The 23201-nt window shown below is 39.2% G+C and overlaps 1 gene segment (V, D, J or C); it reads right to left on the bottom strand.

The window, feature by feature from the left end:
- Positions 1-7503: 7503 nt before the first annotated feature.
- LOC102289704 lies at positions 7504-12871 on the bottom strand. The segment is given in 6 exon segments: positions 7504-8447; positions 8745-8881; positions 9326-9625; positions 9751-9789; positions 10360-10656; positions 12631-12871. Coding segments are annotated over 5 exon segments (726 nt in total).
- Between the last annotated feature and the right edge of the window lie 10330 nt (positions 12872-23201).

Genomic DNA, 23201 nt, shown 5'->3' with positions numbered 1-23201 from the left:
GACTGTAGTGAGGAACAAACTTTTGTATTTCAGGAATTCCATATCTGTGTTGTATATAACTCCTCTTCAGTTGCTGTCCTCATGAAGGCATGTCTTTGTGATGTGTCTTCCCTTCTCTTAGAAACAATATTACAACTGTAAACTCGGATCTACGATTTTTTTTTTACCTTTCGGCCGACCTCTGCTACTGCGCCTGTTGTTCTGGTCTCGATGCTTTGCTTCTATTTGTTTCTATGTAGTTGAGATGATGATCGACATAGGCTAATGAGTAATCGAGACAAGCCGAGATGGATTTGTCTGAGATAGGTCATATTAGTTTTGCGCCAGGTCATGTTACTCTTGTAATGCTAGGAGCGGCCTTGAGGCGACTTTTGGGTGAGTGTTTTTGCAACTCCCTATTCACAATACTAGGGAATGTGGAAGTTCTTCAACTATGTAATTTTCATACTACTGAAAGTCTTCCAGGCCTCAGTCGCGCACAGACGTTTCTGAGCATGTCTAGGGTGGGAATATACAGTATTGGGTTGCAGCGCACCTATAGGTCCCTATGGTCATATTCCATCGTCATAGCTCTGCCTCTGCGCTAATTTCTTCCCGGACTGATAGCCTGTTTGGTCTTGTGCATTCTGCTTTAGATCCATTGCTTTTGATGTATCTCGCTTTGTTAGGGGTTGCCTGCTCTCTAATATGCCTCTCTCCAGCGTTACTTCTTCGTCTATACCCTCCAGTTATGCGACTCTTGAGCACCCTATTGTACTCTTCCCTGGCACTGCAGAGTAGACGACTTTGTGTGGTTCTTTGAGCGGAACAGCCGCGTGTTATTGCTCGGTGACTCCTGCTATCTGCGCTGGAGTGGTGATAGACGCTCATTGGGGCTAACTCGCGCTGGGCCAGGCTGTTGAGTACTACTCTGCGTTCGTCATTTCTCAAGGCCTTCAAGGGTATGATATCAATTCTTTCATGTTCATATATTTGCACTTTTTCATGTCGCATCAACCATCTCTCTGCCGCTCGATAGTTGGTGTCCTGCTGCTTTTCCGTTGTACCTTGTTGGTATTCTTGCTACTCTAAGTCTACTTTCATCTTTAATTGAGTTTGCTTTCACTAGCATAACTTGTAGAACTCTTTGTATCAGACACCTTCGCTCAAAAATGCAATAGTCATCTCGGCGGTGTCACTGCTGGTCGTTGGAAGATACTATGTAGTATGTGGTCTTGCTCTCTGTTGGTTATTGCTTGCTTATTATTTTATAAATAAAGCGATGCTTTACTATCACCTCTTGAGCTACTGTCGAGTCTAGAATGTGGTAAAAACCAAACATTCTTATGGTCTCTATATTTTTGGAGTAAGTACTAATAATCTTGATTTTTTTTTCCTGAACTATTACTACTAACTGGATACTATGGACTTATTGTACCAGATATTAGGTGTAAATGGTGGGCCCATCATTGTGCTCCTAGAATTTGAGATGTAAAAACTGTGACTAGCTAAGGCACGGACCTTGCTGTTAGCTTGATGTCACTCATATATATGCACTACAACAATGAGGCAGCTATCTGAAATTCTAGTAGAAGACTCAATGATACTCTTGGATGATGACGGCTAGTATTTAGACACTTTTGTCAGTTTTAATGAGTATTTAAAGACGTCTCTTCTTCAATTAGGATGTGTTGCGCAGTCATGTCTTAGTCAATCCGGTGTCAGCGGATTTCGACCTTTTTCAGGTTGTATAACTTTTTAAATTAATTGTGGTCTCTTCTCCTGCAGCATCACTGGTTCTCAGCCATGTATCCAGATCTTACCATTGTCGTCCTAGGAAAATCGGGAGTGGGTAAAAGTGCTTCAGGAAACCACATCTTAGGACGAGCAGCATTTGAGTCAAAGCTGTCCTTCAAACCAGTGACGACAGAAAAGTATGAGCAAACAGGACAAGTGTTTGGGAAGAAGATCTCGGTGATCGACACTCCAGGAATATTAGAAGCAAAGGAAACAGAGGAGAAGATAAAAACATTGTGTCAGAACCTCCTGCAGTCCAACAGACCTGTCCTGTTTCTGGTTGTGATCAGAGTCGGTCGGTTCACTAAAGAGGATCAGGAAGCTGTGGAGGCAGCGATCAGAGTCCTCGGGGATCAGGGCCTGAAGAAGAGTTACCTGCTCTTCACAGGTGGAGACATCTTAAAGAACATGACGCTGACTGAGTTTATCTTTGAGGAGAATGAAGGTTCTCTTCCAGATGTGGTGAAGAAGTTTGGAGGAGCGTATCATCTCTTCAACAATGAGGATGAAGATGAGAAACAAGTCAGAACTCTGCTGATGAAGGCCGGATACCTCAGACAAGGTGAGTAGCATGTTGATCTGAAGATATTTTTTCCACAGCACACAAAGATGGGAACAGTGAATGATGGGCAGAACTTAGCTTGAAATCAGCTCTGACATGTAAATGTCATCATCATTAAAAGATTGAAACAACATAAACAAAGTGAGTAAAAATATTGGAATATCGTGTGTATGCCATCAGAAGGTTGTCTGAGCAAATCTCCTCATACACACGGATGCCAAAGCTCCAACACTTTCTATTCCATAGCACATATGTCAGATGCACTAAAATGCTGAGTTACAGACTTTGTTGCTATGTTAATAAGGGGAATTACAGTAGTCCAGCAAGACAATTTAGTTAAGGTCCAAGGAAAATGGCACCTTGATGCTAGTAAACTTGTTTGCGTAGATCGATGCAGTATATGTTGAGCCAGATATAGAACTTATATTACCCGGTTGAGATATCATTAGAATATTGATATGTGAAATAACATGAACGAATCTGTTATGTGTAAAAATAAACGCTTGTCAAGAACACGAAGGACACTGTACAGCAAAATGTAAAAAACAAGGAGACGAATAAGAAGAAACAGAGTAGAAAAAAAGGTGAAATAGCCACATAATAACGGTTGAGAAGGGGGGAAGGAAGGAAAAACAAAGTAAGAACAGAAAAGAAGTTAGATCAACTGAGTAAAGTACACCGATGGGAGGTATACTGGCGTTTTGTTAAGTGTAGAGATTAAAATATCGGATATGTATATCAGAAGTTAACCACAAAGATCACAAGGCTATTTATGATTCTAGCGAACACACAACTAATAAGACTGAAAATCCGCTGTGAGTAGAACCATGTGGGCTATCTCATTTTGTTTTAATTTTAAGATCATGATTTGAGAGCCCATAGGAAAACTCCTATTCGCGCCAAACGCTCATACTCTGCATCATAAAAACACATCACTTTTTCGAGCTCTTCCTCGTAAGAACATACGCTTGCGCGAACATCTGATTTGTACTTCTAAGCAGCCAGAAAGGCTTGGACGATACTTGGATGGTGAGTATAACACCGGTTGTTGTTACACTCTCGTAGGTGCTATTATCTCGAAAACAGTGTGAAGGATTGCTTGTGCACTTTTAGAGTAATCTGGCGTCTAAGCGGCATTGAGTACAAGACAAATGACGACTCCCATGCGTGATCCATCAAGGTGGCCTCGTGAGGATCAAGCATGGTTGGGAGCCATAGCCTTTGGTGGCGGCAGCTAAGAGGCGTGAACATATGGGATGGGTTGATTGATGAGAAGAGTTCTCATAATACGCGCTTAGACAAAATTACCATTGAACCCCCAGAACATCTAGAAAGCGAATATGCCAACGAGATAACAATTTCAACCTATAGGCTGCAGAAACTCACAAAATGATGAAATTCCTGTGATATAAATTTACTGATAAATGTAGCAAGTCTGCAAAAGGTGAACCGTGATGTGGTGTGGGAATATTGTAGAGTAAAGCTACTCAGGTCCCTTCTCTTTGTCCTTCATGTGCCTATATTTCCATGCCAGCCTCAGTCCCATGATATCTGCAGCTAGCTGTGCTGCTGTGGGTCATAATGGGCATAACTTGTGATGGAAAAAGAGGGAAATCTGTCTCTATGTTGGAGATTAATTGTTCTATGGTTCCCTGTTTGTATATTTAAATATCAGCAAGGTTTTACTGTTTCCTTGTTGTTCTGATTCCAACTCCTCACTCACTGCTTCTACAAATAACACTTTTATTGTGAGGAGTTAGTATTCATTGTAGATTCAAACTGCTTTAAGGTCTGCTGGGTTCAGTGGAAAAGAACAACGGATAATTCAAGGAAAACCACCACGCAGTACCCAGAGAACAACTCATGTTGAGATGGGTGCCTGCGCAAACTCGGCGGGGAAGGAGCAATGTATTAAGTGAGTAAGAGAATAAGGCGGAGGTGGGTGGTTTATGATACTCTCATTTTGTTACCCGCTTGTAGCAAGTGGGATGATCCGGAAATGGGCCCGTCTTACAGAAAGGAAGAGGCAAGATCGTTCTGATTTGGATCGACCTGTGGAGCAGTTGGGGAACGGAGGTTCAGCAGGAGCAGCGATGCCATCCTTAGGCTCTCGTAACGAGAGTCGCTATCTTATTAATGTTAGGACCAGACGGTGTGACTGTAGACATGAACTCCAAGTACGCTAGGTCAGTCTCAGAGCCAGGCGGAGCCCGTGCGCTCAGGTCGTTATAGGGCTACGTCATGCCGGTTTCTCTTCCAGTAGACTCACCAAGGTTTGGAGGTCCACAGCTACCCAGTAAATAGATCACAGTATTGCACAAGCGATCTCTCAGACGCCACTCCCAGCTGAAACAGTTAACTCTTTAGAACTGGTACCGTTGCGGTACCTCATATGACGCCGCGCGTGGTTATGGAGTGGGGGACGCGCCCCAGTACCAGGCTCCAGTTTTCATGTCGTGCTTCCTCGTTGTTGTTGTCGGCTCGAGGTTGGCAGGATTTCTTGCGGCAGAGCAAGAAACTGTTTGAACCGGCACTCCTGCACCTTTACCAGGTCGCTCTCTCGGACTCTGGCATGGTCTTAGGGTGCGAGGCTCCCCAATCGAGGTAGACTTTCGCTCTACTCATGGAGACGAGCTCAGAGGGTTGCGGTCCAATCGCGAGAGACATATTTCCTTTCCCTAGCCGCACTCCTGCCGCGCTTCCAGGGCCGACCAGGCCAGACAGTAAATGTGTCGTGGGGAGTCATGGAGAGGCTGGTCTCATGTGTGGAGACAGATTCTGTGTTTTTGACAACACAAAGAAAGGAAACAGGCAGCAGGTCAGAGAGTTCTTGAGTAGGGTAGATGACATGGTTGAAGCTAACGGCGGAGGACACTACACCTCTGACATGTTCAGGATGGCTGAGACCTTTATCAGAGAAGAAGAAAACTGCTCAGATCTGTTTGACGACATATGCCTATCAGATGAACACAGCCCTCTATTGGAACATCGCTCAAAAAAATTGACAGTTAAAGAAAGAGCATGGAAAAGAATAAAGTATTTTCTGTTAAAATATCCAAAGACTAGTATATTTATAGCTGCAGTTGCATTTGCACTAATTGGAGCAGGAGCTGGAGCAGTTGTAGGAGCAGTAGTAGGAGCAGCAGCAGCAACAGGTGCAGGAGTAGGAGGAGCAGCAGGTGCAGTGGTAGGTGTGGTTGGAAGTTCTGTGACTTATAAACATGTAAAGAAAGAGAAATTATCATGAACAACAGAAAGAAATGTGCTCCTGTATTATTGATACTTATCATGTCAGTCAGGCTGATGAATTTGTTTTTGCTATGACTTTTCTGCTTTTTCTTTTAGTTGAAGTGGAGGTTCCTCAGCCTTCACTCCTGTCTGCAGGTATTCCTCTCAGGCTGTAATTCATTTGGAGAACTAATCTTTTCTTTCTGATTTAATAGTGAGGATACTTGATGCTTGATGTAATCTGCCTGCTTGATGTAATCCAAGCCTGCCTAGGCTTGGAAGCAGTGCTCATCATGCAAACACCGCATTATTATCGTAACTGCTGTAAATGGTATGATATGTCCTGTCTGCAAAATCCATCCATCTAGAGGTTCGTGCTATAAAGACGGTCCAGCGCCATCGCACCTCTCAGAGGTGTCGGTGCCTCTCCAACACTCGTAGAAGTTACCCATCTGGAGCTGCTGGACTCAGTTTGTGTTCGAGTTTCGCTCTCAGGATCAGTTCACACGTATTTCACCGGATAGGGAAGCGGCACAGGCCACAGCCAACCACATTTTGAGGGAGAGACAGGTTTAAAGAACGCTATCATAGTCGTCTAGACAAGCACAATAAGATAGAACGCCATGCGATCTTTCATACTTCGCAGGTGCGACCCCTGTTTCGAAGTCTGAATGCTGAGCCAACAGCTTTGCAAGCTATGTGGACGATTTTACTCAGTTATGTTACTGACAGAGCAGGAGACGGCCTACCTAAGTGGCCAACAGACGGGTGGTGGGCGGACGGCACGCCAACCCGCAAGATATGTACACAGTAACAAGTTTGCAGCCTTGTCTTGCGAGTCATTTCTGCACAGACGCCACGAAATGCACAGACGCGCGCACGGACAACACAAAGCGCACGGTCAATTTCGGGGAGGCTCTTGCTGAGAAAGAGCAGCAGTGCTCATCGTGCAAACAGCACATTATTATCGTAACTGCTGCAAAGATATATATATATAAGATATGTCCTGTCTGCAAAATCTAACCATCTTGTGGTTCATGCTATGTATGATAATGTAAATTACATCTTTGCTTAGTTTGTTGTTGAGTTTGTTCAGGTCAGTTCAGTTTGGTTTTTTTGCAATAAAGTGTTATTGTTCCAAAAATAATAATGCATCCAAATCAATGTTGTTATGAATTATTTACCTATTCAAGGCTCTAATAACCTCATGCCAAATATTTCCAGTTGCAACTAATTTTTTGAAAATATTGGATATTATGGGTTCCCGCCCCAAAAAAATAAACAGGGGTCTTTATGACAATAAAGCCATAAAAACATAAAAAATATTTACAAAATTATGAAAAACTTTATATCTGGGTTTGAGCCCCCAAGGAAATTGCGCTCCGTGGGAACCCCGCGCCTTAAGCCTTATGTGCGCCTATTGATTCTACTGGCCGCAACACGCCAGGACCATGCCAATAAGCAGAGCGAGCGAACACCAAGTGACAGCGCCACCAAGAGTGCAGGAAGAGTTCTGAAGGCAGTAGATTGCAATCTGCCTTCTTGAGAATATAGGTATCATTACAAAAATAAATGAAATGGTAAACTGCAACCTTTTAGCTTGAACGTGTTTGGAATATTCATCTATTATTTGTATAGTATATTATTTTGGAAGGCAAATATTGTTTATGATTAATAAAAGTAAATTATTTGCTTGTTGTCTGACTTGACATAGTAATAAAAAAAAATATTTGCCACATCTTTTTCCACAATTCTCAAATTAATTTGTAGAACAAGATTTTGTCTTGTTATAAGCTTTTTTGTTTTGAAAGGAACTGAACTCTGCTTGCAACTGAACAGCTCCACTCTCCTTTCTCCTCTCTGCAGTGCTCTACATAAACAGTCTCCTGCTTCCTTTTCCAAAACCCTTCACAGATTCATCCATATCCAAGTAATTTGTTATGGAATTCTCATAGGCCAAGATCAGCAAATTCCTCTTCCTTTAATGTAATAACAGTAAATAATCTTTACAAAAATCGCTATAATTACATCAGTATGTGAAACAAGTAAATTGTTCAGTGCAGAGTTGAAAGCTGAGACAGGGCTTTGTGTCCAGGTTTGACAGACACAGGTCTTCCAGTCTGCTCTGTGCAGCAGACAGGCTCACAGTGGTGCTTGTGGGATTGAGAAACACTTCTATACCAGACTTAAACTGTGAGAAGAACAATGGCCTAGTCCCCCATTGACTGTACAAATATAGATGTATTTTTGAAGGTGAGTCCACCTTTATTCTCGCCTTTATCTAAGAGCTTTTGTGTACAAGGAATGGATGTGAGCCACTCCGTATGTAAATATGTACTATTCACAGATGACTATCTTGTTTCATGTAAATTAATTCAGTAATGGTTTTTGCAGTTTCACTTGTGCAGCTGATCTCTAGGAGCGCACCAGGAAACTCAAAACCTCTTGATAACAGAACTTTACAGTATATTGACTTCTGTTATTTTAAAACCCTTGAGAAATGATAGAGTAATTTTCTATTTTTATACACAAACACTATCATTCATACTACCTTTAAATTGTAAGGTGCCAAATTTTATTTACTTAATTGTATACATGAAAATATTAATCAAAGCAGCAAAATGAACAAACAGTGATGTTTCTTTTTTTTTCTACAGCAGTTACTTAAAATAACAACAGCACCCAGATTAGGGACATAGGGTTATATGAATTTAAAAATATGCATTCCTTTATTTAATTTTCCACAGCTTACAAATTTGGTAAATATATATGACTGCTATTTAATATAAAAATGATTAATACACAAAGCATTTAAAAATCATTTTCAAAAATACATAATTAATGATGTATCCATTCCAGCCCATTTTTATTATCTCTTCGTCTGCAAAAAGAAAACATCAAACAGTTAAAAAAATAGCTGCTTCTATTTCTTCTTTAATGTAATTTTACTTTATAGCTTAATGTAGCCTTGGAATTAGTTACAGCCAAATAATTGCTTAAAGCAGTAATTATATATTTTTTTTCCTTTTTTTCTGAAGACACATTGCTAAAATCATACTTTTCAAGTGCAAAGAAAAAAAAATCTAAATTCATAATCCTAAAAAAGTCATCTTGTATTGTAGATTATACAGACTTTAGTCCTCAAAAAAAAAGTTGAAAATTCAGGCTGTACATTTACCTTCACCAGGCTGATAATCACTATGTAGAAGAGAGAAGATACAAAGAGGAATATGAACGAGGCGGTTGTGGACAACAGGCTGCTGAACTCATCCTCTTGATTCTTGCCATTTGCGAAACTCAGAACAACGTCTGACTCTAAGGAAGGTAGAGTATAGTTTGTTAGGAGTTCTGTGTGTGTCAGTGTATTTTTTTTATTTTTTCATTTTTTTATTAGGGTAAGACTGATATACTTTTTTTCTTTTTTAATTATGCTCATACTCCATTGAACAATAGAACAGTTTGTTATTGTTTTTGTGCTTTTCACCTTTTAAATTGTTTTCATCCATCTAGACATATACCAAAGCATCTCCATGCAACATTTATTTAAAACAGACAACACTTATCAAGCAAGTAGACATTGTTACAAAGGCAGATTGAAAAACAACATGACAAGGAAAGCATGCATTTTTGTCTCACAGTGACTGATGACATAGCAGTTACACTGATTTTCACAGAGAAAACTTACGCAGACACAAAATTACACAAGCACAAAATATCACATTTAAGTAGTATAGTCGCCATCACATTCTTTGGAATTACCCATTTTGCTGGATACGCCTTTGCTGTTCAAGCTTGGGGGTTGTTTCGCTTCAGCGTAACAATAGAACATTTTGTTTGCTTCCCAGTTTTTCTTAGTGGTTTTGTAAAGGCTCATAACTAAGTAGCGGTTTTTGATTTCCTGTGTCTGAAAGATGATGCCTGGTATTTTATTTTGTCCAAGGTCTTCTGACCAGGTAATGCTGTAATTTCTATTCTCGGGGCTGGAGATGAGACACACCAGAGTGACCTCCTTGACGATGTGTGACTCTGGGATGACGTGCACTGTCACTGTTATCTTATCTGAAATAGATACTTGGTTAAAAATAATAAAATAACTGCAAAGATATTTTACATTACAAAAATGTAATGTATATAATGTAGCTATATAACACTAAATGTAGGTAAAACTGTATTTGCAGACATACCATCTGTAGTCTCAGTAGTCCGAACTGTAGTTTTGGGGACTGATGTAAATCCATAGAGAAAGAACAAACAAAACAAAAAGAAAACAATTTGCATTCACAAATAAATAAATAAATAAATTATATATATATATATATATATATATAATATATATATAATTATATATATTATATTGTATGTGTATATATATATATATATATATTATATATATTAATTTATATGTATGTATATATATGTATGTATATATATGTATGTATATATATGTATGTATATATATGTATGTATATGTATATATATGTATATGTATGTATGTGTATATGTATGTGTATGTATGTGTATGTATATGTATGTATATATATATGTATATATATATATATATATATATATATGTATATGTAATAGTACTTATATATATATACAAGTTAGGCAAAATAAGGCTACCATATTTTATAATATGTCACAGTATATTTTAATGGTTATAAGTTTTTTGAAATTGTTTCTACATTTTTTGTAAACTTTGTAGTTCCGTCACAGTATTTAACTTTAAAATATGTCCTCTGTGCTTTCTGTTAAGAGTTCAAATCAATTTAGAAAAATTTAATTTGTCTTACATGGTTTTTTTATATCCGCGCTTGAATCTGTATTGTTGTGAGTCACAACACACTGGAAATTCTGTTGTGAATCCCATTCGTTTCTGCTCACTTGGAGTTGACTGACTCCAGTATAGACATTGCCTTTTTGTACTGCAGGGTACTCAGTGAAGTCTGTCAAGGTAGAGCCTGCTTTTTTCCACGAGAAAGTCACTAATGGAGAGTTAAAGCCAGTGGCAAGGCAGCCAATAGTGACCATATCTCCGCCTTTAGAACCACATGGAATCAGAGGAAACACAGTGGGTGTACTTGGAGTGCCTAAGAAAGGGGGGAAAGTAATTAAGATATGAGAATAGAAATACAGTAATGAAAGACATATTTTCACAAGAAAAATCAGTTGAAATGATTGTGCACATTGTACACAGCAAAATCTCCAGTGTTAAATTAACACTAGAGAGTGTCTATATGGGTCCACACCTCTGAGTGTTAAATACAACACTGTTGAGTGTTAAATTAACACTTTTAACAGTGTTATATGTTTAAAAGTAACCTAGTCAGTTTTGAAGATTAACAATGGCTAACACTGAGCAGTGCTGATTTTCTAACACTGGAAAATAACTCAAAATGTTAGAAATATTCCAGTGTTAGAAAATCAGCACTGCTCAGTGTTAGCCATTGTTAATCTTCAAAACTGACTAGGTTACTTTTAAACACATAACACTGTCAAAAGTGTTAATTTAACACTCAACAGTGTTGTATTTAACACTCAGAGGTGTGGACCCATATAGACACTCTCTAGTGTTAATTTAACACTGGAGATTTTGCTGCGTGAGTGTACAACAATGTAGACAACACCTCAGAAGCCATTTGTCTCTTTCAATACTATTATAGTTTCTTTTTTCTGTTATTATACACATCAGTTTGCACATTATTTTAAATGCAAAATATTCAAAACAAAACAAAAATTATCAGTCCTTTTTAAAAAAATAAGTCAGTAAAGGATAGTGTAAAATCAGTAAATGTTCTTTCACAGTGCTGATGACAAATTCTCATAAAATAACATTTTATTAGTCCTCAAATATGAGATTAAATATCCCTTCTTACCTGATGAGACAGTGACCTTTGTCCCCTTTCCCCAGTAGTCAAAGCAACATAGCAGTACTAAATCTATGTCATTCTTAGTATAAAAGGCTAAACTGCTAACAATCTGTAAAAAGTCTACTTAAACATTTATTAATTCCACCAAATTATGAAAATCCTATCCTATCAAAATGCCAGAGCCATTATTATCTGTTTTGTAATGTCATGTTTGAGAATATTTTTACAATGCATGTACATGAATACAATTAAGCTTTCATGGGAAACTTGAAAGCTTATAACTTGTAAAGGAAAATCCTATCCTATGCAGATTTTAATTAGATAAATTTACCTTATGGCATTCTTATTGTATTTTCACTTAATGCAGAAACTAATTACTGTGACTTTCTTTCTTAATTATTTTGATTTCACAGATATTGTAATAATAATAGTAATTATAGTCTGTTTAAAATAAATTATTCTTGATATAGTTATGGTGAACATAAGTATATTATGTCCAGTTTTCAAAAATTCTTTGTTAAGCTGTAAAAGAAACTATCGTAATTCCTTACTTTGCTAAAGATAACACAATAGTTGTACCAACATTGAAGTGATTACATTGTATCGTACTTGGTGATGAGGAATTTCTCTATTTCGTTTGAAATATAACAATTCATACCTGAAGTAACTGTGACCATCGAGCCTTTTCCCCAGTAGTCAAAAGCGTTTTCACAGTCTAACAACTTATTAACCAAAAACAATGAATACGGTGGATTCTGTCACAGTACAAAACATTAAAGAAAGAAAGAATGAATAAAATAACTTTACCTGGTATGACTGTAGCCATGGTACCTTTCCCCAGTAGTTGAAAACCGAGTTATCAGTTAACAGAATCTTGTTTCACTTCAAACAAAAAACTTATCATATATCGGATTTTTTTCTGACATGTTTGACTTTTCAAACTGTTAGAATCACTCTGACCTAATATAATTAAAGATCACAAGGTTTCTTAATAAAAGTTCAAATTGGCCACAGATTACTGACTTGCAGTGCAGTAGAAATAAATGCACTGCATGGTCTTACAACAGATATATTTTAGTCTGAAAGCTCCTCTTACCTTATGTTACAGGAACCGTCATTTTTTTTTCAAGTATCATAAGAGCAAGGTCTTCAAACATACAAAAACAAGCCTTTTTAAATTTTTGTTTGTTTTACCTGATGTCACAGTCACAGTTGTTCCTTTTCCCCAGTAATCAAAGTAGCCATCACAGTGACAGATTTCAATTGCAGTTTAATGCAAAAAATATTTTGCTGGCCATCAGTGTTATCTAATACATAATTACACTCTACAATAAAGCTATGATTTAAACAGATGTTTTACATTCTCTTGTATATAACATAAACTATACTGTATAACAAATATATTATAAATAATAAATCTATATAACAAATACAGAATTTACCTCACTCCGAATACTTTGCATTGTTACTTACCAGTAGTTACTGTGACTTGTGTTCCACTCCCCCAGTAATCAAAGCCATCACAGTGATCTGTTTGAGTCTGCTTCTAATACAAATACTTATTTCATTTGAACTGAGGAAGTACACGTTTCACTTGAAAAAAAACAACAATCCCAAAACAAACAAACAACAAACGGTTTCTTCTATAGCATTTATCAGTATTTTCCCTTGAGACATCCATTTCCTGTGGTTTGACTTCTGTAGTAGTGATGTGTCGGTCGTGAATGAAATGGCTCTTAGAGCCAGCTCTTTGAAGTGAACGATGTAGAGCCGTGTTTTTTTTCCTTTTCTTTTCTCTCACCCTCTTCCTCTCACTCTCTCTCTCGCCCTTTTTTTCAGATTCACTCTGCATGCGAACATTGTGCTTGCGCTGAGCAGATGGGGGAGGGGCGGTAGGTACACTTGCAGTAGCACAGGTACAGAGCCGGTGGGAAAGAGAGAGAAAGAGAGCCAGGGACAACAACATCACATTAGAAAGGTAGAGTAATCATCCACAACTATTATCAGTTGCGGATGATAAAGGATTCAGAAAGTTTATTCATGCAGGCCTATATGACAGAGAATGTGCATCTTCTTTTTGTTTTGCATTTTTAATTTATATTTAATTGTTTTGTGGTTTGCAGTGTTTTGAGTTGTTTCAGTTTAAATTAGTTTAAAAGGAAAAAGCTGAAAATTTAAATAGTTAAAAGTTGAAATCTAAATAGTTGGTTTGCGTATTATATGATTTATTTATTACATTTTATGTGGAGTGAATAAATAAAAGTATATTTACGGTGGCCACTAGAGATAAAGCAGGTACAAACTCCAAAACACAACGGAAGTGATCCAGGATGCTAGGGGCAGTGTTGAGCTTTTCTTACCTAGTGGCTACACAAGCCAGGAAGTACTAACTACTGGATTTGGTGTGTGGTAGTAAAAGGGATAATTGAACATTTTTTTAATTATTTGAATATATATGTGTGCTTGTGCATAAATACACAAACAATACACATATGCTTTTAATTGTGTAATTTAAGCGATCTAGGTAGCTCTGTTTTGGAAGTTCAGTTAACACTAGCAATGTGTTTTGGAGTTTGTACAAGTGATGTGCGATACTGCATATTTTGGTATTAATCCGATACCAAGTAAATACGGGCCAATATCGCCAATACCAATACAGATACCGAAAGTTTTCAATACATAAGGTGGGTGTGTCATTGAATTGCTAAATCGCAATTAATTTTCATGACCTTAAGTGTTTTTTGCGATGTTTCCCTTTTTATTATTAAATTGTTAAAACCCAGGACATAATTAGGACAAAGTTTATAATTAAATTAAAAAATGCTTTATTATTGTGGCTGGTCTTGGTCTGCAATGCCGCTGCAGGTGAGATGGACTTCACGGACTTATGCTGTTGTAGTTTTTGGTGGTGATGTGTACAGCTGGCAGCGGGAGAGCTGCAATGTACTGTTACAGCAACCGTGTGATTACTGTAAGGGTGGACAGCGAGCGGCTCAGGGTGACCGGAGGCTGGCGAGCCAGTGGGACCTGCCAAGCTGGAGACGGAGTTCGAGGTGCGCAGGGGTCCTGCCACGCCCGAGGACGGTGTGCTCTCCGCTCCGGCCTCCTCCAACAGAGGCCGGCACGCTGCGTGCCGGTGTTCTGCCACCTGCCCAGCTGCTTGTGAGCCCCGGCTCACTTCCACGCCCACTGCGCCGCTGCTGCTTGCCACGTGGGTGGCCACCAGACCATCTCCGGGGCTTCCACTGGAGGCGCGGGCGAATGCCAGAGTGGACACTTCCCCGTTGCTAGGGATGGGTATTGTTTAGGTTTTATCCGATACCAGTACCAAACCGGTACTTTTGAAACGGTGTCGGTGCTTAAACGGTGCTCAAACCGGTGCTTAAAGAATGGAAAACACACAATTTGTCCAAAAACCTCTCATGTTTAGCTGTTTTTTGTGAAAAGATAACAATGTTAGCCTTTTCTGCAGCTATAGGGGATATATGGTATCACTCTTGGCTGGAAGCAGTGCTTAATCAATGGGGGGAAAAAAACACAGACTTTGTCCAAAAACCTCTCATGTTTAGCTGTTTTCCACTTTTTCTTTGGTCATTTTAGACTTTTTGGCCAGGGTGAAGAGAGCATCTGCCATCAAACAAGAAGACAGCCGCATGTAACTACAACTGTGTTTGCTAGTTCACCTTACATGCATTAATTTAATAACGTGGTTAGCGTACTCAACGTAAATTACACACGAACAACATTAAGCCACTCACGCAGAGAAGAACGGCTGCTGCTGCCATCATCATCCGTCATCATTTCTGCTACACTGGCAGGGCTAGGGACCAGGACTCTACTCCTTCGGTTCTTGGGGGATGTTGCTAACTCCGCGTCCGATTACAGGCACCACACCCGCAGTAGATGTGCACGGTGTGAGGTCCCGCAGCAAGCTATCAAATACGGTGCATTTCTCGGCTTTTAACAATATGTGCTATATGTCGCCAGGTGTTTCATCAGATTCGAGGTGTTACCTCCTTTGCACAGTATCACCTTAAAGCGCTTGTTGCAGGCTGCTGAGTTTGCATATTTTGCTGTGAAGTACAGCCAGACTTTTCACCGCTTCGCCTTTGGCATTTTTAATCTGTAGCTTTGCTCTAAAAGAACGTATGTACCTGGGCCCGCCTACTGCACTTGCAAAGGTAAAATGATTGGCTAGAATTCAAAGTGTATGACATCTCAGGGGAAAAAAAGCACCGAAAGAAAGCAACGAAATGTGCGCTTCTTTTCGGTCTGGTTACTACCGTTTATGTCAGAACCGGTGCCATAATGGCCCCGGATACCGGTACCCATCCCTAGGTGGGAGAAGGTTATCACGATGGCTTCAAAATTTGCGACCACAAAATCCAGCCAAATGCTGTCAAATTGATTGGGCAGCGTTTCGTAATACAAATGGAGAGTGACCCAAAACATTCAGCCAAAGAAAGCCAAGAGTTTATTAAAGAAAAATGGCCAAGTCAGTCACCCAGCAACCTAACCCAACTGAGCATGCATTTCACTTGTTGAAAAGTAAACTTGGCAGAAAAAGTCCCACAAACAAACAGTAAAGGTCTGTGAAAGAATTAAAAAGGAAGAAACCCAGGCTGGTGATGTCCATGCAAGACTTCAGGCTGTCATTACCAGCAAAGGTTTGAAAAAATAGTCCCCTTGACTAAAACCCCAAATCTTGATAACAGATGTTATTACTGTGACTCAAATGAGGAAAATCCTCAAAGAATTTTATGTTTGTCTTCACAGTCATTTTGACGCTTCCTTAAGTGTGTTCTTCGTTCCATGCGAGCATCTATATAAATAACTCGATATATGAAATAAGACAAGTGTCTTATTTCTTGAGGGTGAAATGGTTTCTGAAAAGTTTCACTGGCATGCTTGTGGTCCCAGGGGTGGAGAGAAATAAAAGCTGTGTTATTATATTTAGAGATCTAAATATAATAACACAGCAACAATAGGAAACTCCAAACCGCCAGACTTTAACTGAAAACAGAGGTTTACGGTATGTTGATTTCAAGTGTTGTTGAGGTTCTTAGAACCCTTGCAAAATGACAGAGCAACATCTTGAAAGGTTTTCTGTTTATTATACTCACCACGCATGTTCATACTCTCTTGAAATTTTAGGTTGCCACATTTTTTCACAGAATTATATCCAAGGAATTGTCAAAAAAGACAAACTAATAAAGATTTCTGTATACATTTTCTGTTACAGCAGTTAATTTGGTTTGGTTCATTTGCTGAGCTGCTTCACCCTCTGTCATGTTGCCTTCTTGTTGTTGTCTTTGAGATCATTAGTCATAGTAAGCTTGCTCTTGCTAGCTTAAACCACCCATTATTTGCCCTCTTAGTGTTAGTGGGATAACTGAATATGTATATACTCTTACATCTCAGTGAGTTGAGTATTGCCATGCAGCACAGTATATAATGGTGAAGATTATGTGCAAGGACAACAATGGAAAAAGATACGAAAAAAAAGCTTGACATATGATTAGTTTTTTCCCTCAGAGATTTATTTGATAAAAGTGATTTGGTAAATGAATAATAGTAACAACATAAGAGAAATCATAATATTTTAAATAAATATTTTCCTTATATGTCTAATGATAATATGAAATAAGGGAACTTGTTGTGACCTTATCTGTGGGATGAATATTATAGTGCCATCGATCCATAAGTATGAAAAGTCCTAATGTAACATTTTAATTGCTTTCTCACGCCTTTTCCCTCTAGCCTCTTTGATCCAGCTGACATGAGCATCATCATCATCATGTAAATATATATATCAGTTTGTGGGCAGTGTTACCAGAATAATGTTCTGTCCTACTCGGTCAGTCTAATCGAATATATTTTAAGAACTGAACAATTATATCTCAAACCCAAACTTTAGAAAATTTTGAATTTCTACAGAGGGAAATGAGGGACCGGGACCAGACCACACCAAACAATAAACAAATGGCAATAAATGGCAACCTGGAGAGTCTAATCGAACTTAGAATATCCTTTAACCCCATACCATAATCTAATACCTTAACCCGGGGTCCCTGACCCAGGGCCCTAAAATAGCATATAAAACGATAATAATAAAACTAAACAGAAGCATCCAGTGCATTATCTTTTTCAGCTGTTACTGAAGCACAGCTGATCATGTGTTTATAAATCCCCAAAGGGAAAAGAAAAATGATCACTGATCGTCAGTCTCAATTTAAACACAAACGGAACAACATAGTGTATGCTGTACAGTGCAGCAAGGAATGTTCAGACCTCTACATTAGGGAGACCAAATTGCCACTTCATAAACGCATTCCACAACATAGAAGAGCCACCTCCACGGGACAAGAATTGGCTGCCCATCTGGATCTAAAGGACGAAGGTCACTCTTTCGAGGATGCCAATTTTCACATTTTGGGCAGAGAAGACAGATGGTTTGAAGGAGGAAAGAACGAACCCATCTATGTCCACTGTGAACGACCATCTTTGCACAGAGGCGGTGGCTTACAACACCAACTGTCTGCCATGTATAATCCAGTTTTGAGATCCCTTCCAGATGTCTTAACACCCACTCACATTCTGGGCCGTTTGACTCAATAAATCACATGATAGGATGGGGCATGTCTCACAATGGGTTCACCTGAAACCTTGTCTGATGGTCACCACACCGGTTTTCACTCAGCTCGAATGATTAGGTAGAGGATCAATAGGGGTCCATGCCCCTCTTGGAGGACACTCCCAATAAGCCTTAAATCGGTGTATTTTTCACCATTTGCTCTTAGAACTGAAGAAGCTTCTCAGATAACAGGTGAAACGTCTTCAAGAAACATAAAGAAGTCCAGGCACTTTTCTTTCCAAGCTCCTTAGACTCCGATGACCTATGACTGAGAACCTTCACAGATATAGTGACTGTTAATGATTTTCAGTGACTTTATATTGAAAACAAGCAATAAATAAACCTTTTAATGAACAAAGGAAGAGTTGAAATGTATTAGTGTCTACTTGAAGAATAGATCAAATACTTGCTGTCATAATTGTACACAGCAAATCCAGCATGTCCAAATTAACACTGTCAGATTTGATTTCAGCTCTTTTAAAGTGTCTATATGGGTCCACACCAGAGAGAGTTAATTCTCTAATTTAACTCTTATTGGAGAGTTGGTACGTCAACTCTGATTTAGTGTTAAGTACCAAATCTGTCTGGAGTTGATCATTTAACACTTATTAATGCTAACTAGGTGTTAAGAATTTATACACTAACTCTCACAGAGTATTCTAGTTTAACTACATAAGAGTTATCTTCTAATTAATTCAAAAAAGTTTGCATTTTACTCTTCTGAACTTCTAGAAATTCCATTGGAAATAAACATTTATTACAAAGAGGCAATGGTTTTTGAAAAACATTTATTTTGAACTGTGCACACATTTTTGAAACATGTAACAATATGGAGCAATGTACATGTTCTCACTTTCATTAGAATATTGTTTATCAAACGGTCTGACATAGGTAAATGCAACAGCATGCTCGTTGTTCTTTTCTTCAATACAATATGCATGTCCTCCATTCATCACTTCTGCTCTCTCCCATATTCCACCTTCACAAGCATATCCTGTGGGGAGATTCAATACAAATTAGTTGTGCACTAATTAATTGCACAAATAATCTGGTAATCAACTGCAGCACAGTAAACAAAAAAAGAAAAAAAAGAATCATTTTTGAGCTACAACTTGTAGTTTCCCAAAAGATTCCAGATACGAATCCAATGCCCATATTTAAAGGCAATATTCTACCCGAACATGTTTGTTAAAATGGTGCTCTCTCAAACAACTGAAGAACACAGACAACAGTTAATGTTGAACTAAATTTAAAAAGTTAAATCTTTTTCATTTTTACCTTAACCGTGTGTGCAAGGGATCTAAACGTACAACCCAGTCAGGACATCTGCTACTGCTGTTTGCTCGGTTTTTTTGTGGGAGATCATTTTCAGGCTTTAAGTAGCACCATTATACCAACATTTCACAATATAGACATTATTTTAGGTGTATTTAAGTTAACCAAAAACTTGACTGGAAATTCATATGCAAGCTTTTTTTCAAGGCTGTACTATTTGCCCGCAGACAATACATTTCAGCTAGCTAAAACAGTTTATTATGCTATCACCGAGCAACGTGGCTAATGTCTTTCACACAGCTTTGTCTCAACTCCAAAAAGCCACAGAAATAAAAGCTAATAATAATAATAATTGAAACAATCTCACAAAAAAGGACTTACCAAACATGGCAGTATCCCCCCAAAGAGGGACAAAATTACCCCCTGATGATCCTCTAATCACATGAGCCAAGGTGTGAAAACGGGTGTGGGTCCCAATCAGCCAGGGTTTTGGGTGAGCTCATTGTGAAACCTGGCCCCACCTTATCATACGATTTCCTGAGGTCAGATGGCCCAGGATGTGAGTGGGCGTTAAGGTGTCTGGGGAGGGATCTCAAAACTGGATTATAGATGGCAGAGAGTTGGTGTCGTAAACCCCCGCCTCTGTTCAAAGATGGTCGCTCACAGTGGACATAGATGGCTTCTTTCACTCCTCTTTCAAACCATCTGTCCTCTCTGTCCAAAATGTGAACATTGGCATCCTCAAAAGAGTGTCCTTTATCCATTAGATCCAGATGGACAGCTGAGTCTTGTCCCGTGGAGGTGGCTCTTCTATGTTGTGCCATGCGCTTTTGAAGTGGCTGTTTGGTATTCCTCGCTGCACTGTACAGCGTACACCACATTGTTAAGTCTGTGTTTTGGAGTTTTGTCTTTCGGGTGAACCAGTTTTTGTCTGAGCGTGTTGCTGGGTCTGAAATGCACTGGGATGTCATGCTTGGAGAAAACTCTCCTGAGTTTTTCTAAACCGGCTACATACACTGCAAAAATGGCTGGTCTACATTTAGGATACAAATACTACATTTGATACAAAAAGCACTGAAAACAAGTGAAATTATCTGTCCACGCAGCAAGTTTATTTTACTTAATAAGAAATCTTGAAATAAGATTTTTTTAATCCAGAAATAAAAGAACACATTTGAGAATTGAAGAGGGTTAAAATAAGCTTTAAAGAGCTCAATTTTAGATAAAATTACTTGATATCAAGTCCCAAAAGTAAGTTAAATATGCTAAATTCCAGTCTTTATGTTTTGAATTCTTACTTGCAGCAAATGAATGCACTGCAATGAGAAAAATAGTTATAATACTATGAAAAGTACAGTATGATTAATTTGTGTCTTGATTCAGGTTGTCTTATCTTAAAATATAGCCTAATCGATATTAAATCCAAGCAAAAAACCTTAAAACAGACCTTTTTCCGAGAATACTCATTGGCTTCTACTGAAATCACAGCCAGGACAAGAGTGATATATGTCAACATTTATTCCTCTCATGAGAACAAAACCCTTTTTTGTAAACAATATAGTGTTGCTGCACAATCCCTAAAAGTCTAAATCAGGGGTAGGCAACTCCAGGCCTCGAGTGCCGGTGTCCTGGAGGTTTTAGATTTGTCCATGATCCATCACAGCTGATTTAGAGGGCTAAATGACTCGTCAGCATTTCTTGAAGTTCTCCAGAGGCCTGGTAATGAACTAATCATTTGATTCAGGTGTGTTAACCCAGGGTGCGATCTAAAACCTGCAGGACACCGGCACTCGAGGCCTGGAGTTGCCTACCCCTGGTCTAAATCAACCCTTTAAAAGGCATAAACAGAGAAGAAAAATGACATTTTTGGCGTTAAACTTTTGTGACAGTCACATATTCTCACAATGTTGTAAATAACGGCATTACTGACTTAAAACTTTACATGCCTCAGGTAAAGTGTCATTAAGAAAAAAAAAAAAAGAACTTTCATTTGTAAGACATTATAAGTAAAGTAGTTTCTCAGGACATTGCTAGGCAAATTAGGAACAAAGTTGTACAAACGTACTACAAAAGTAAACAAACTGCAAATGACCTGATAAAATTCTGCTTGGTATTCACCTATTTTTCAAAGAACGACTTCCACTCAGCTATTGCTTTCTTATATGCACTAGTGGCATCTTGATCACGGATGGCATCAGTGATTACCTATGTTTGTATGACAGAGAGGACCAATGTTCCCTCTAAGCTGCGCACGTTCTCAATTGCGCACTGCTGGCACGGTCTCTGCGCACAGAAAATCTGCGTTGCGCACAAAAAACCTAACCTGAATTGAAATTAAAATTAATACTTTAACAATTCTGTTTTTCAGTGTTAGTCAGTAAGTGACTGGCTGCTCCCGTATGGGATTAGAACGATGCCACCTTATCCCATAGTCCAGCCAATAATGCGATTCACATTCGCATATACGCAGCTAATCAACGTCGTTGACAGGCTATGACAGCATTCTTATGTGCCGATACCGGTGTTTTAGCTAGCAAAGCGGCGTGGCTGATGTGGAGTGAAGCCACATTAATGACTGATAGGTTTTGTATTGTTGATTGTCATTTATGCTTAGAAACATTTACTCATATATGCTTAGAAGAGTATAATCATTTTAGATCGAAAGAATGTCTCATCCTAAAGAGGTCTGTAAGAACTCTGTGTAGCTGAAGAGGGGGTGCGTTCACTCCTCTGTACAGAGTGTGTTCTGGCATAGATCACACTCCCTAGGAGAGATCGTATCTTCCTTTGCTGATTTATGGTATAGCAAGCACACGTATACACGTCTGTTTAAGTATAAGAGCCTTTTGTTAGATGGACTTAGACGTCTTGGCACTAGCCTTGGGGAGTTTTCACAGGGTCACATCTTGACCTCACACACACACACACACACACACACAAGGTACTCTTTGTGTGTATATAGACGTCACATGTTAGTGAACCTATGCATATTCATGTAACCTCAATAAAAGGATAGTGTACGGGAGAACGGACGAGAGCAACTGGGGCCAAGCGAAGGAACGGCGTTTGTCTGGTTCTCTCCCGTGCACGAGTAACATGAAGAAGTTTGCCTACTTGCGTCTTGCTTTGGGGTGTAATTATATTGCCTTCAACGTTCCAGCGAATAGGTTTATGCTACAAACCCATCATTAATTGGTCCTTCGATGCCGGATCCCTGGGATCGCATTCACCGAGGGGGGGGAGAGGCACGCTGAAAGACTGACGTCAGCCAGGAAGTTCCTGTGGATTCGCTGTCTTTCGTTTCTCCTCGATGAATGGCGATCGGCGGGATTCGAGGCCGATATTACACGCTAAGCAACACCGAGTAAGTTTAGAGTTCAACTCTATAACTGTACGTCTTCACCGCTCAGTGGGGTGTTGTCCGTGGCCGCTCAGTGGGGCTAAAATTTGCCGTCTAAGTGGGGCGATGTACAAAGCCGCTCAGTGGGGTTTTTTTGTACAGAAGCATTAAGTCGCAGAGTTGCGCAGTTCGAACTTCTTTTGGTTCTCCGACACTTTGTGGGGTGTTGAGAGGTTCCGCGGGGTCCGGATTGTGCTGGACAGTAGGCCTATTTTGTGTTGTTGTCATTTTCGTCGTTGTCTCATTGTTGTTGTTGTGTGTGAGTGTGTGCGGAGCAGACCGCGTGGTGTGTGACGTCAGCAGCTGTTGTTGTTATTATGGGTTTCTAAGCAACCAAGAGTGAGTTGGAGGGAGAAAGACGTTTGTGCTGTACTTTGCCCCTGGCAGCACAAAGTATTTATGTAAAAAAGAGAGAGAGCGAAGGCTCCACAGCTGCGTGGGTGCACGCGAATGCGG

This window comes from Haplochromis burtoni, unplaced genomic scaffold, assembly GCF_018398535.1.
Source record: "Haplochromis burtoni strain Fernald_Lab_line unplaced genomic scaffold, NCSU_Asbu1 Contig_431, whole genome shotgun sequence".
NCBI classification, from domain to species: Eukaryota; Metazoa; Chordata; class Actinopteri; order Cichliformes; family Cichlidae; genus Haplochromis; species Haplochromis burtoni.
This window is presented reverse-complemented; position numbering and strand designations above follow the sequence as displayed.